This window comes from Falco rusticolus, chromosome 20 (genome assembly GCF_015220075.1).
Source record: "Falco rusticolus isolate bFalRus1 chromosome 20, bFalRus1.pri, whole genome shotgun sequence".
NCBI lineage: Eukaryota > Metazoa > Chordata > Aves > Falconiformes > Falconidae > Falco > Falco rusticolus.
The window spans coordinates 3,561,570-3,577,391 of NC_051206.1; the positions used below are offsets into that span (position 1 = coordinate 3,561,570).

Below are 15,822 nucleotides of genomic sequence, written 5' to 3' on the forward strand. Positions count from 1 at the left end.
AGGCACCACAAGGGACTCCGGTTCCTCCCCTCCCCTTTATTACACGTAGGCAGAGAAGACAGTGGTTTTTCTCCCGTTTACTTACAAAGGAAAGGAATACAGAGCTTCAAGTCATTTCACACAATTCCGTGTGCAGCCTGGGTAAACTGCTAGCTGGCGACAGCACACCTTCTCTGGCAGGAGCCTGCGCTCTGGAACAAAGCGACAATGAAGCCAGAGCCAACACAACACCCTGGTGACACCTGTAACTTCTTCCTCTGTCCTCTGGGGCTAAAAGCTGGGTCTTCAATAATGAACAGGACACGGGAGCTCCAGCCCTAGTTTACCATTCACCCAAGCTGCCATCCACATAGCTCGAGCAATGGAGCTTGGTACAAGAGGCAGCGCAGAAATGGTGACAGGAATACATTCCAAGTCAGGGAGGGGAGGACTGGTTACACACCACCACGTAGCTAGTCACTCCCCTGCCACGCACAGGCTCTGTGTGCAGAAAGCCCAGTTAATAGCACATTCCCCTCCTGAAAGAATTAAATTTATTCATGTTCAGTATCGGGCTTTCTGCTCTTCCATGTGCATACCCATAATAAAAAAGTGACCTGCAAAAGATGACGATTTCACTTCTGATGGGTGAAGACAGCCTCTAAAACACACCTTCAGTTGCTGTGCTTTTTTCTTTTTTTCATTAGAAACATTTACAGGGTTTTGTTTTGGGGCTTTCTAATAACCCATAATCTTGTGGAATTGCAACATCAGGACTGAAGGGAACGTCCGGGCTGTTATATGAAACTGTCCTCTCGGAAAGGGAAAACGATGCATCCCTTCTCCTCCCACCTCCAATCGCACAATAGGGGAGCTCAAAGCAAATCACCCTGCAGCTCCCGAAGAAGTTCTGCAAACAGGGAAGATAGAAAAATAGCGAACAGCTCAGGCTTCAAGTAAGGGCAAGCAGAAAACTGTATTTATAGTGACCACAAGCCTCTGTCACAACAGGCAGTGTAAGAAACTCCTTCATTTAAAATCTTTTGCAGGTCTCCCTTTTAAGGCCTTAGAGTCTTTACAGAAAGAGGAATTATTTTTGTCTTGTGCTTGCAATTGCTGCCCCCTAGAGCAACAACAAAATCTCCTACAATTTAACAGTTACAGTGTCTAGTTGTCCACGACCGTGCAAAATACAGACAGGGAGGGATAGAACTACCAACAGGTGTTTAAGCTTCTTGCAGATAAGTACCGTCCTTGACATAAGTTAGGTGCCAAGTGTTTTAAACAACCACACAAACAGCCAAATGTTGAGCAACTGCAATACTGCTGCAATTCAGGTACTCAACATCAGCCACAGCAAAGGAAAAAAGCCCAAACCAAAACGAGCGCTGTTATGGACACAGAAGAGTTCATCTTCACTGGGCAGAATAGTGAATTGCATTCCCAGAAGGGAAGACTGGATGTCGCAGAGTGACTTGGGATCACAAGTCAAACTGAGACCAGTGCAGATGTTGGCACAGATGACAAACACCAGCTGGGGGCCAGTTCCAGAGTGGATTGTCACGGCAGGAGATCCTGTTGCTGAGCAAAGTGATATCCATGAAGAACAGAGGAGTGTTACCCCTCTCGCCAGAAGTTCTAGTCATTAGTTAAGGGACTTTAAGACAACTTCTCAAACTGCAGCAACAGGATTCTGTTGGGTCTTTAGAGATTCAGTCCCAGAGCTGTTTTGGGTTCAGGGGAAGCAGAGGGAGTCTTTTGTGCCAAATCTAAAAGAAAATTGCAACAGAGAGAGATCAGTTTTCATCAGTAAGAGGGACTAGATCAACCACGTCCGTAACTAACAAATACAGCTTCAGAGCACCTCAGTGCTTCAATATTCAATCGAATTCTCTCAGAAACCCACGCTTCAGGTTTGAGAGGGGACACCGAGTGTTCTCCTGCTGTGAAACCTGACAGTATCAGCTGCCCAAATAGGAAGAAAAATGTATGGACAGTCCTCTGACATTGTTTAATTTTCCTTTCAGGAATCTGTTGATGAAATCTACCCCCGTCCCCGACAGGTCTAGGGGAAGCTCAGCATGCAGTTCAAGCCCGTAAGCTCTGGTCACTCACTGTTACTAAATCAAGACTAGTTTAGTACTAGTTTAAGCAGACGTCATACCCATAACACACAAGACATAGTAAGCACAGAACAGAGAAGATGCTGTGTGCTTGGCAGCAACAGGCATGAAACTGATGGTCTACTTTATCACCGTTAACAGAAGAGATAAAAAACACTGGCTGGCTTTGTACAGGCTTGGTTTAACGACAACAAAAAATAATTAGTCCACACACTAGCTCCCTCATAGGGCCTTCAACTTTCCTATACCCCATGGCAGAAAGCCCAGGCAGGATTTCTAGCACAGAGGGAAGTTCTCTCAAGACAGAGTCTGGTAGTGACAGACAATGCTACTGAGCACCTGGCAGGGATACCAGGAGAGCTTGCTTTCAACTGTGTAACTGGAATTGGGAAAAATTCCGGTTCAGACTTGAGTTCTGCTAGACATCCCTCATTTTACAAGGCTGTCATAGACCGTAATAGCAGCCAGCTAACGCTACTTGCTGACATCCATACCTCCATCAGAAACAGAGAGCTTTTCCAATTCAGCTTCAAGCTCAGCATCAGAAATAGGTAGATCCAGCACCTTCTGGGGAACAGGAGGCAGATCTACAGGCTCCTTAGTCGAGTCCTGGAGGAGACTGTCCAGCTCCTTCTCAAGTTCCTCAGCGTCCGTCTCTGCTGATTAAAGAAAACATTCAGTTCCCAGCAGAGTTAAGTAGTGTCTTTGCAGCACAGAGTGAGATCCCAGTTTAAGCGAGGTATTATTACTCCCATCCATCATTACTCATAACAATAAGGAACTCCCTGTGCTGCTTCTAACAGTGAAAATTCAGTCCTGATCTCAGGAAGAAGCTACTCCTTTAGAAGTGCTTGTGCTGAGGCATCTAAGGGCAAGAAAACATTTCAGCAGAGACGAACAAGCTGCAGCAACACACAGGTCAGAGGAAAGAGATCATCACTTAAAAAACAAAGTGGCAGCCATTCTAAAAACAGATTTAAATCAACACTGCACAACTCTGAACTGAAACCCACCAACACTTAAGAGACTACAAGGATCTGGAGATGCACAAATGCCGATTCCCCTGCAACCCGCTGTCAAAGAAACCCACCCTTGTTAGTCCTCATTCCCTCTCAAGGCACCAGCAGCAACAGCCTCGGTATTTCAGTAAGTGCTTATCCTCCCAGGAAGGAGGGCTAGACACGTGTGGGGAGGAAGCAGGGAAGGGATAGCAGCACAAAGGGCCAGAAGTGGCAAAAAAAAAAAAAAAAAAAAAAAAAAGAGAAGGATGAAAACCCCCAAACATACCTAGACCATTGACCCCCACTCCAGCCAGAGTCTGGGCTACTTCATCTTGAGTATCACAAAGCTGAGGAAAAATACACAGCGTTTGATACAGAATATAAATTAATCTTATGTCTTACTGTAGCCACCTGTGTCAAAATTAGAAATAACAAAAAATAAAAAACACAAACCAACCAAAAAAAATCAGAAGTTGACTTAAAGACAGCAGGTACTACTGCAAAAGAGACTCCCAACATGACAGCTTTTTCACTAGTGGAAGCAGTAACATGGAAGATTTATCAGAAGTGCTACAAGACCAAGTAGCATGTTTGAGGATCTAACCTGAAACAGAATTTCATAGTGGAAAAAAATAACCCTGCTAATTTTAGCTTTTTCCTCTAAGTAACGAGCTTATACGGTGGCTTAGGCTATTAAAATAAGGAAGCTGAAGACCAATACATCTCCGCTATGAAATTTTACAGATAGCTTCTCACTAGTTGAAGTCACTGTTTAAGTACACCGGGCTGAAGCTGCTAAAAAAGTAATCCTTTTCTGTTTTTTACACCAGCTTGTGCAGACAGATTGCTCTCTTCATTTCAATTCATTCAAAATAAATTCTTCTCCTTTCCCTTACCGAATTACAGAAGATCACGGGTTTGGCAGTTTTAAGAGCCTGTTTTTATGCACATAGTTGCATTCCAGCTTCTAAAGGTATGAACAGACCTTGCTCAACATTCCCTAGGAAAGTTGCGTGCTTGCACAACATTGCTAACCAAAAGAACGTGTGAAATACACACGTTTAACATAAGTTGTGACTACTAGCCAGCAATAAATGCAAATACATAAAACCACATGCAGCCAGTCATCTGAAGACCTCTCCTTGCCGATCTAAAAAGATCATGTCTGTTTGCTCCGGTGACATATGGAACAGGAACCAAACAGCGCCAGAAGCCTCAGCATTAACAGCTGGGCAAGCTTGCTGTGTACATCTACACACCACTTGCTTGTTCATGTAGATGTGCTCTTATTTCAGTACCTCTTGTATCTGATCCACCAGGTTCTCCACCTTCTCCACAGTAACATCCTTCATAGACAGTTTCAGAGCTCCCACACCAGCTTGATAGGCGTTAAATACCTTTAAACAAAAAATAAAATTAAAAAAAAACCTTGAGATGCACAGTGCTAAGAACAAAAAACAGGCAGCGTAACCTTCTCTGAAGACCTGTTTTCCAAGCAGGACCCTCAGAGAAACATTAACATCCAAGCAGAAAACTGAACCACAAAAGCAGGTTTATTCAGAGCGATATCCCAACAATAACAAAAACAATTCTGTTTCCTAGAGCAGAGAATAAAGTCCTACCAGCCAGCTCGCACCCCACAGGCAAGAGCTCTGACAAGCAGGTAAAGCGGCACAGATGAGAAGAGTGAGGCTAAAGCGAGATGGACAAAATTAACACGCTACCATCTGGTCAGTCTGGGAGGCATATATACGATCCAAGATCCCCTGCACGGCATCCAGCTTGGAATGAAGCTCTTCAATGCGCCTTTCCGTCCTTCTTTTGGACTTCAAGCATCTCAGGGCCTGGAGACATTACACAGACTTGGATCACAAACCAGGCAGCACTCCAAGAAAGTGTAAAAAAAAAAAAAAAAAAATAAATATAGCAATTCCTCTGCAGCAAGGTACAAAAACACACCCCAGAGCTGGTTTTAAGAGCTAGATAATTCCATTTTTCACTCTGGACAAATATATTCTTATTTTCACCTTAAGGAGACCCTTGGCCTCAGGAACACCACTTCAACACATGCAAGATTAAGAATACCATGTCTAGCCCTGGTCATCATCTGCAGTTAGGGACCAGCTCCAAGACACTTAGCTTGTAGTTCCTTCCAAATAGAACAATACTTACCAATTGCTTTTTCCCAGCTCTACAAGCACTCCGGGCATCCTCTTTACACCTGTACAGATGCAAGAAGGAAAAGCAGCTTATTCCTTTGCAAGCAGTAGTTATTTTACAAATCAGCAACTATCCTCACTACGTTGCTCTGCCGCAGAGGTGACCGAGTAACGATGCATTTTTGATACAACCACCCTTAAGCCATTGCTGCTTCTCTGAAGCAGTCCTTGAATGCATTCCAAATCTCTGCGAAAACTTCTGACATCCATTCGCTGCCCGTTGTTTTCACAGGGACAGGAAACAAAGACTGGAAAACCTGCCCTACCACATGACTGTGGCTACTATGTTTACTGAACAGGAAAGAATAACTCGTGCTTTCAGAGAACAGCTTCGTTCTAACTATGTCACAGGAATACAAAGATCTACATTACACAGACACTCTTCCCACCACCCTTCCCCAAATTACTTCTCTGCTTCCTGGGAAAGGGACTCCACCTTCTGTGACAGCAGCTGTTCGCTTTGCATCAACTGATAGACTCCAATGTCCACATCGTTCATTGGGGAGACTTTGGCATGAAGACCTCGGGCAAACTTCACGATCTAAAGAAAGAGAACCACATGCTCAAGCCCCTTGTCTCCAGAACCTACGCCTGCTGTAGAAATACTTTCACTCTGATGGAAAGAAAAGATGCTTTTACACCCCCAGTTTTAACCTCGTCATAGAGCCATGAGGACGTACCAGTCACCATATAGTCTAATATTAAACTAGACAGGATCAAGTAACATCAGCATGAAAACAGAAAGCCTTAACAGGACACCCTAAAGATTTAAAGCTGTCCTGGTGCTCTGAACAGTGCATGGCAATGTCACACTTCCGAGTACCTCAGCAGTGAACTGTATAGTGCAGAACACTACAGGGAAACCTGCCATCTTAGAGATGACAGCACCTGCATCTCCGTAGTTACTGACAGACAGGAGAACCTTTCCACAGAAAGTGGAACGCTGATTCCAGTGGTGTGGAGTGACTTTAATTTGGGTAGCTGGAAACAGTCAACCTGCAGGTAGACAACGACAGCATCTGCCAATTTTCTAGCTGTTAAATTACTCAGGCAATATTGCAAATGTTTAAAGAACCTGTTATGCACGAAGGAGGATTGAATCTCACCTATAACCAAATCACAATGTTGGAGTGCATAGATTTTACTTTTCCAAACAAAGAACACCTATGTTTAGCCAATAAAGTATTCTTTCCAGCCAGACGAAATGCAAGACAGGGATTATACCACCCAAAAGCAGTCACCTTTACCCTGTACCTTCTCTCCATTCTGTTCCAGGATCGTGACCCTCTTTTCCTTTTGCAGCTGGAGAAGCAGCAAGTAGAACGTCCTTTCATCTGGACAAACATTGGCACAGAGGGAACGCAGCTCAGAGAGGGCAACAACCGGGTGAGAAGAAAGCGCAGAGTTCTGATACAGGCGATAAACTTCCTCTGCCTTCTCCTGAAGGGAAGGAACAGAGCTGTCTATTAGTTTACACAGCACTCTTCCTTCTCTCACAACAGCTGCCAAGTCCACACCTGCTTCCTCCCACACGCTGATGGTGAAAAGTTAAAGACGCATTGTTTTTGTCTAGACAGACTTTCAGAATGAGTTGTACGTTAACATTCAAAAGCAATTACAACGCTTTAAAAAATATCACCGTTAATGGAATGAAAAATAGCACGGTTTTCCAGGAGAACCAAAACTACACTATTCACATTCCCTGTACAAACATCATGGAACAACATAGGAACTACACAGGCAGCAGGTTGGCTTCCTCTGCACTTCTTGAAATCCACCTCCCCTCTGCCGCAAGTTTAAACCCAATAAAAGCTTTTCCTTACTCCACACCGTAATTGCGTGCACCAAGTCATTTTGCACCACGTGTGTGCAGGCAAGGGAAAAAGAAAAGCCTTCCCCATTTCAGGTGAGGATTATGGTCCACTTGAGACTACAGAAACAACTCTTTCCATCCACCCCCCGATTCCCCATCAAGGCTTGTGGTTTTCCAGGCAGCGTTTTGAAGAAGTTTCTCTCCTCCCCCGTGCGCACACCCTCTTGAAAGGGCTGTGGAATGCCCACTGCAGAGGGGAGACACCGTCTGATGTCAGAGTAACTACAAATAAAGGAACACATCTAAAGGGTTCTTGCACTTCTGCCGGTTCCAGTCATTTAGGCACCACCTGCATGCAACAGCAGCAAGTCTTGGTGCTAATTTTAACAGTCACAGAATAACACAGACAGGACCCCAAGGTCCCGACAGCCAGCACTGCACCATCCAAGTCAGACTGAGCAGCAATGAATTACGTGAATTCACAATGCAACCCACAAGCCTACCACTAACAACATGCCAAAGAAAAGGGTCTTTGACAGGATCCAAGGGCAGTTCTAATCACATCTGAAAAGGCAAGCTGAAAGCAAGTGCCCTGGAGTGAAAGTAGCCTTTAATAATGCACATGCAAGTGCTGCTCGATGATACGCTGGACTGACAAGACAGTGACTTCTACGCCACCCGTTTCTCCCTACAACAGATGGCACTCAGCCTGCAAGTTTCTCTTCCATACTACACTTGCACAAACTCAAACCTGAGATTTACAGCGGTTTCACAGCATACTACTTGCCCTCCCAGGCAAGCAAGCAAGCCTGCCTCTCCCATTTCTTGGAAGTCAGTGAAAAGTCATGACGTTAGTTTCAAGGAACATCTGTAGATATACTACTTCTTATCCGTGAGTTATTCCATCCATCTCTCTACAGGCTTTTAAACACCTAAGGGGTACAATTGAAGGCGTCTTCAACCCTGACCCTTCCTTGCTAGCATATTAAATGACTCACGGTTTTTCTGGAGATGCATAATTTTGAGAAAGCTCTCAACAACACTCACCTGAAGCAGCTCCACATAAATCAGAACTTCCTCTTCCTCAGGGATTTTACTGTCACCCAGCACACTGGAGAGAGTCCACTTCAGGGGCTTCAGAATGAAGACTCCCACACCCCAGGAGATCCAGCTGCTGTCTACACTGGCCATGAAGTCTGACTCCCTCTGCAGCTTGCCACGTCTAGAGAAAAGACATGCACGCACAACTGAATACGGTCAGTCTAAACTTTTTCACTGGCAGTAAGCAAGAACGCCAGCATGAAGAATTATTAACTGAAACTATAATCTAGGCTTTGTGCATCCACAGTCCTAAAGGCGTTTTCTAAGACCAGCTTCTAGCTACAATTTGATGTATTACAACTGGGTATTGAAATGGCACAGGGATCTCCACCTCCTCCCACAGGTCTTTTGTTTACTATTTTTCCAGTTTCACAAGTCTCCCAGTTTTCTGACATGAAACTGCTGAGGCACAGCACACAGAAATCAAGAGAGTCAGTTTTTAGAGGAGACAGGTGGACACTTCAGTCTCCTTCTGTGGAGGTACTGAAAACCCACCCGGGATGTGATTCTGTGCAACCTGCTCTAGGAGAACCTGTTTCAGCAGGGGTTTGGACTAGATTATCTCCAGAGGTGCCTTCTGACCTCAACTATCCTGTGACACTTCAATCGTGCATTCAATTGCAAAGATGGCTTTTCTCAGATCTAGAGATTTTACAGACAGTCTCAGCTAGCTCCTGCTGTTCTTGAATCTTTTCAGGGCATCAGCCCCAAGCTCTAATTTCACAACACAAAACGCCTGGCTGCAAACACCAGCACACCACATCCCCACATGCCCTACAGCACGCACCACTGGGTCGTCGCAACAACCATAGCATTTCAGGGAACAAAATTTAACACAAAGCTCCCGCAGCACAGTATTCCCTTGGGATCCCCGCGCTCCCCGCTGCCCTCCCACACCTCCTGTGAGCGCCTCTGGCTCCTGTCCACGCTTTACCTTGCACAGGGCTCCCAAATTCCCCCCGCAAAAGGTAACCCCCTATTCCCTCGGTGCTCTGCTCTCCTCTCCTCTGCAAGGCCTGGCACCGCCACAAACCCCCCTCACGCTCTCCCACCGCCAGCGCAGGCCGCCACCTCCCCAAGCCCGGCACCAGGCCTTCCCCCCCGGCCCCCTGCACCCCCAGAGCTCCCCCCCTGCCATGCACACATGGAGCTCTCCTTATCCCGCATCCATGGCGCAAAGCTCCCTCACACCCCCCGCCTTCGGCAGCCACCCCTCCTCAGGCCTCCCCTCCCTCACAGGGCCCCCCCGAGGCCTCGCCTGCCCCCAGCCCCCGCAGCGGGAGGGCTGCCAGGCCCAGGCCCCCCCCCGCCACCGCCGGCGGTACCTGAGGAGCTCCCGGAGGACGGTGCCGAGGCCCAGCGGGAGGCTGCCGCGCCGCTCGAAGCCGTGCTGCAGCTCCCGCAGGCAGGTACGCACGACGCCCCGGCGGCGGCCGCGGGCCAGCACCAGCCCGACCCAGAAGGCCATCTTGCTGTCCCACTCGGTGCTGTTCACCTCGCGGCTCTGCTTGAAAGCCGAGAAGAGAAAAGCCATACGCTCGTCGTCCGTCTCCCACTCGGGCGGCAGGTCCCCCGCCGGGGCCGGCCCAGGCGGCGCCCGCCCCGGGCTGCACATCTACGCGAGCCCCCGGCTCCGCCGCGGCCTCCGCCCGGCCGGGACCCGCCTGGCTGCCGGGGAGGCGCACAGGGCGCATGCGCGCTGCTCCCCCCCCCGCCGCCTTTGTGTGGGCTGCCCCGCGCCGCCCCCCGCCCGCCGTGGTACGGCCCTGCGCCTGCGCACTGCGCGCCGCCGCCTTCCCGCCGGGCCTTGCGGCAGCCGGGCCTGCGGGGTGGGGAGCGTGGCGTGGGCCTGGGCGAGGTCTCCTGCTGACCCGGCCTTCGCCGCCCACAAAACACACAGGCACTGGCCTCCCGGGTGCGTGACATCATGTAGTGATGTCATTGAGGGTGATGTCATTGGGGCTGATGCAATTCTGCAGAACAGGGCTTGGGTTTCCCCTGCCTTGCTGGAGTCGGGCCTGGAGGCTGTGGCTGCCGTGGGCCTGCGGTGGGGGTTTCCCCCTTGGGCCCCACTCTGGGGCTTGTCAGCCCAGCCCTCTGTTCCCTCCGAACCCAAGGCACCTGCTGGAAACGCCAAGGGGAGCAGCTCTTCATGCTTTGAACCACACCAGATTAACATGGCAAAGGGCTGCTTTGCCTCTGGGGTCTGTCTGCGCTTCACATGTAGAGGAACCAAGTCAAAACTAAGCTGGTGTCGTTTTATTTGTGTTTTGTCACCTTGTGTCGCAGACGCGGCCCAGCCAGGCGTAGAGCCCTGCATGGGCTGTTGGCAGGTGTGCTGTACGCAGGTGCTGCCAGCCATGCACAGAAGTGACGGTTCAGCCACCGCAGCCACAGCTTTCCCCTGCCAAGCCCTGCAAGCATCCAAGACAGCACCGCAGCAGCAAGCAGGATCCTCCCAGCGCCCAGCTCCTCCAACCGCTGCAGGCAGCTGCTGCCTGATGCTGGAGGAGATCTGAAGTGGGAGAGACTGCATAGCTAAAGCACCTGCCTGATGTCCCCATCCCACAAGCATACACCGGTACTGGGGCTGCGCCAGTCTGGCCCTGCTGGGGTGGCTGAAGGCTGTGACAGGCTCCTTTGCAGGGACTTGGGTCTCCACTAATGTCCACAGGCGATGGCTTTCCTGTCCTTTGCAGCTCTTTTCTTCTTTTCCTTCATGTGGCAGGATGTTTGCCATTTCCCCCCATTGCCCGAGAGGCATCACGTGAATCTTGGGATACAGGAGAAGAGCAAGAGAGAGGAGTTTCTTCATGTGGAGTCTGATGTTTTCAGAGTAAAACTCAATGCTACTAAAAAAAAGGGGGAGGCAAACGCTGTCGCTTAACAGAGCTACCAACTTCTACGTATTTCTGTATCACTGCATTTGCCATACGTGATGTTTCTTGCAGAGCAGGGGGGAATTGAACTGTGTCTGGAACCTGTGTGCCCTGCCCCTCGTGGGCACACTCACGGGTTAATCAGCCCTTGTGCTTGGACTTTCCAGGTTTCTCAGATATGTTTGGCTTCCCTGAGAGGCAGGGAGGGAAGGATTGCTTAGATCCATCTGCTGTGATTCCTCTGGCTGGCTCTGATGGTGTGCAGTCATCAGTTTAACCCTGTAACCACTGGGATGCAAAAGCCACCCTGTACCCGCAGGTGTCTCTGGAAATTGGGGAGAAGTCAGCAGGCCCTCAGGATCACAGGACCCCAAGCTTGTTCTACCCCGTGTTTTTATGAGGAAGGTTTTTGAAGGCTGCTGAGCCGTGCCAGAGCCTGTTTGGACCACAGTGCACTCATGCAAGGCTACTCACAACCACGTGTGGCTGCTGGTTTTGTTTTCATTGAGGTTATTTCACATTCATAGTGAGAGAGTCAGTCCTCCACACAGCCCCGCTGACTCGCAGTGTCTTGGTGAGCAAAGGGCACTGACATCGATAAAGCCAAGCCAGCGATGGTCCATTCAGAGGGTTTGGTAACACCGCCTTGGCTCTCTTCCCCTGGCCAGACCTAGATGGTGTGGGGAAGGCAGCAGGTCTCAGAGCAGCCTTTACACACACCCCGAGATCCATGTTTTAAGTCAGGAGATGACTCAGCAGAGGCAAGAGCCTATTTTTATCTTCTCCCAAGCTTTCTGTGTCAAGCTGAAATTTTATATTAATCCTTTCAGTGCTAGCCCCAAAATAACTTCGCCTTCTAACTGCAAAGCCATTCATACCCGAGGGCCTGCGATCTCCAGGAACCCTTCTGCCAAAAACCAGCCAGTTCTTTCCTGCTAAGCAGGGCACGTTTTGGCTGCAGTCAGCAAAGCGCTGTGTCCAGGAAGCTGAATGACGGCATCTAACCGTGAGTTTTGTTCAAAGGAACCGCACAGGGCTGTGTTTATACACCTGAGAAAACTGGCCTTGAACCTGCAGTGCCGGAGGCTGTTGGACCAGGGCGTCACGTGTTCGGTGATAAAAAGAGCCAAGTGAAGGTCTGATCCTGTTCCTGCTCCAGACCAGAAACTCCCTCCTGGAAATTCAGCTGTGGTAAAAACTGTGATACAAGATATAAATTAAAAGATATATTGGCTGAAGAATGAATGTATCCATGTATTTTGAGAAATTCGGGGAAAAGATTCAAGGCATCCTCAGTGTACAAACCCGAAAGCCAGTTTTAAATTTGCTGGCTGTTGTAGCTGTGCGAGGAGATAGAACAACAGCAGCTTGGTCCCTTCGTGATGTCTGCAGGCTCACGTGTGTGACGGGGACATTGGTGCCGCCGGGCAGCGGTTCAGCAGGAGGCGCCTCTGCTCTGCTGAGCCAGCAGGCCTTGCTGCCACCGGTGCGGCTGGACTGCAAGAGCAGGCAGCTGCCGGGCTCCTGCGGGCTTTTCTAGGAGTTTGTAACATTCTAGCTTCGCCCCCACGGAGATTTAAGGTCTCCAAGCTTGAGCAGAAAGCTGGATGTTATGCGATATCGACTATTTCAAACCTCCGACCTGCCGAACCAGGGCTTTCTGCTCCAGTTCTGCTCCAGTTTTGAAGCTGGCAGATGCCTTCATTCGGATATGGAGCCTGGGCTGCAGCTTCTGGGCTGCAACACCCTCACCCCTCTCCTTCATCCCAGAGCTCCTTGTAAGTCCTGGTTCAAGGTGAGGAAAGAGAAGAGGGAAGGGAAAGGGGTAGATCTTAGTTCAGACCCTACACTGGCAGTTTAAAGTTTCCACTTGCTTTTAGGAGCTCTCTGGGTTAGCAGGGGAAGGAGAGGCATGTAACTGTTTTCCCTTCCCAGTAGCTTCGTACTCAGAGGCAGGGAAGCTCATCAGGAAAGGTGAAGGGAGAAAGGATGAGGAAGTCTGCCCACTTGCCCTCAGCGTCTCCTGAATCCCAAAGATAAGGCAGGCAAAGGGAGTGAAGACAGAAGGCTGAGCATCCCTGTGCCACAGAGGGGAAACTGAAGCACCGAGGGACTGGGTGGCTTCCCCAGACTTGCCCAAGGAAGGGGCTGCAGTGCAATGGGGAATTGAGCTCCGTTCTTACAAAGTTCACAGCCTGGCCTGCCCGCAAGACCTTTGGCTCCCTCTTTAAAAGAGGAACCGGGCATTTATGAGACAAATAATTTGTTTATCCAGAGGGGGGAAGGTCAAAATTATCAGGTCAGCTTCAGATCCCTCCCAGGCACAAAAACGGACGAGAGGCAACAAAAAGCTGAAAGTAAAGCTGAATGCTGATGTTCAAAAATAATATATATAGGCACGTAGCCCTTCACCTCCCCAGGGTGTGCTGAAGATCACAGTTTAAAGCAAGATGCTCTGGAAGGGGAGATTAGAGCCTCCTTCACTCCCCAATCTCTTTTAAAGATGGACAATGAGCAAACGGCTGCCACGTTAGACAGGACACGAATATTTCAAGGGTCTGAACCGTTGAGTGCCGCAGGGGCAGGCAGCTCATATGAGGTTAACCACTAACCGTGGCATATAAAACTCAGCTTCCCCAGCCAGCCGTTTATTACAGCTGTCCTCCATGAGCAGTTTGGGCTCCAATCTCCCTTCTCTCCATGACGAGGGAGCGGGAGGTGAGCCACAGTCCTGCTGAAACCCTTACACTCGTTTTATTTTCCACTTGCAACAGAGCTGAGGAAGCAGAGAGGGAATTTGGTATCCCAAAACCATGGTGGGTCCCCTCTTCTTCTCAACGTGCTTAATTTCTGTTTCTGTTGTGGTGCAGCCTCCCCGGCTCCTGGGGAGCTCCTGGTTCACAAGGAGCTGCGGGGATGAGCAGGCTGCTGGTGACAAGGACTGCAGCCTTCCGGAAGGCCTGTCCCTGGGCAATAAACACCCTCCTCCCTCACCCATGACCAGAGCCTGCCCTGAAAATGAGCCTTAAATGGAAACAGCATGCCAGCACAGACGGGGTGGAAATTCTTGCTTGGTGGGTGAACGACATATCTTGCCGGCGTGTCCCACCCCTTGGGATGACTGGGGAGTGGGAGATGGCAAGCATCGCCGGCTTCCCTCAGTAGCTCAAATACCCACAGGCTGGACACAAAGTCATCTTTGTTTGGAGCTGTGTGAAAATATTATCTCTGTGGTTTGTCAGCACAGATAACTCTGTTAGTTCAGTTTTATAAATGGGGAGATTGAGACAGATGGAGAAGGCCCTGCGGCTTCGTAACAAGTGTTTGGCAGGAGGAAGATGAAGTCTCGGGGTTTGGATGCTGAGGGTTGGCCTCCTGCTGCTGAGATGTGTCTGAGGGCCCAGTGCAAACTATGGGGCAAACTGGGAAGCTCCACTTCTGTGTCCCTCCTTCCCCACATCCAGTTCCTCCCAACTGAGTTTATGCACAGCAGTTCTCTAAAAAGCATCAGGTTGATTTTTCAGAGAGAGGAGAGACTGGCGCTTCCCCATCCCACTGAAGAAGCACAGAATATGCAAATTAGCATTTACTCTGACCTAACTGAAAATTTAATTGCTCTCTAAGGACCCAAATGACTTCAGCTGAAGTCAGTGCTATCTACAGCACAGAACACATGGTTTTGGTTAAACAAAAGGCCCTGCATACTTTTGGGGCTTGTAATAGAAGTACCCACCCAGGAAACAAGCAGGAATTCTTCTCTCCTAAATCCCACTTCAGCTTAATTATTTTCAGCATAGACAGCCCTAACTCCTGCAAGGAGAAAACCAGGTTTCCATTGCGCAGCATGGCTGGGCACACAAGCGCTTGCTTTGCCTTGAGTGTGGTCACCAAAGAGAAGATGCTTCCCAAATACCCACATCTTGAGCGGGTTAGCGTTGGCTCTGCTGATCTGGTTGGACCTGAGGAGCCTCGCTGCTTTCCTCCAAGTCCTGGGGCTGCTGCTGGTGCTGGCGAGGTGGTCAGCAGCCCCACTAGCACCCACATTTTCAATGCATTGAGCCCTTTCCCTGTGAGTAGCTTTTTTTCCTGCTGAGCAGCTTTTTTTCCCTGCAGTCCCACCTGAGCGCTGCCACCTATTTTCAGGCTCACACCTGCTGTTGCTTCTGCCTTGGGCAGCGCTTAGAAAAGCATCAGTCACTCACGAGTTATTCATCCGCAGCCTCCGGTGAGTCACGGCATTTTCAAGGAAGGGAGGGAGCCTGCCTGAAGACTTGGCCCACTGAATCCCGCTAACACACACCACAATTAGTTAGCTCAGAGTTCAGGGCTAGGAAAAGATTAACAAGTCACCACGTTTCTGCCTCGGCTTTGTTTCACAGAATCATGGAACGGTTTGGGTTGGAAGGGACTTTAAAGATCATCCGGTTCCAACCCCGCTGCTGTGGGCAGGGACGTCTTCCACTGGACTGAGTTGCTCCCAGCCCTGTCCAGCCTGGCCTTGGACATTGCTAGGGATGGGGCATACACAGCTGCGCTGGGCAGCCTGGGCCAGCACCTCGCCCGCCACCCTCACAGCACAGAATTTCTTCCTAATATCTCATCTGAATCAGCCCTCTGTCAGCTTAAAGCCACCCCGCCTTGTCCTGTCGCTACACGGCCTTGTACAAAGTTCCCTCAGGACCTGCGGATGCGTCTCATCAGGCCCCA

The 15,822-nt window shown here is 49.5% G+C and overlaps 1 protein-coding gene across 2 annotated transcripts; it reads right to left on the bottom strand.

Moving 5' to 3' along the window:
- Nucleotides 1-16: 16 nt before the first annotated feature.
- Nucleotides 17-9,929, bottom strand: CHMP7 (charged multivesicular body protein 7). Of its 2 annotated transcripts, none has more exons than XM_037371519.1 (10): nt 9,562-9,929; nt 8,183-8,357; nt 6,577-6,762; nt 5,730-5,863; nt 5,276-5,324; nt 4,828-4,947; nt 4,402-4,500; nt 3,390-3,450; nt 2,597-2,761; nt 17-1,748 (listed from the first exon to the last, which is right to left on the bottom strand). In XM_037371519.1, the coding sequence occupies exons 1-10, from the start codon at nt 9,849-9,851 to the stop codon at nt 1,684-1,686; spliced, it is 1,344 nt and encodes a 447-aa protein (XP_037227416.1). In that variant the 5' UTR covers nt 9,852-9,929; the 3' UTR covers nt 17-1,683. The 2 variants fall into 2 exon arrangements, with proteins under 2 accessions (XP_037227416.1, XP_037227417.1); XM_037371520.1 differs by having other exon boundaries at nt 2,597-2,758; nt 9,562-9,928.
- Between the last annotated feature and the right edge of the window lie 5,893 nt (nt 9,930-15,822).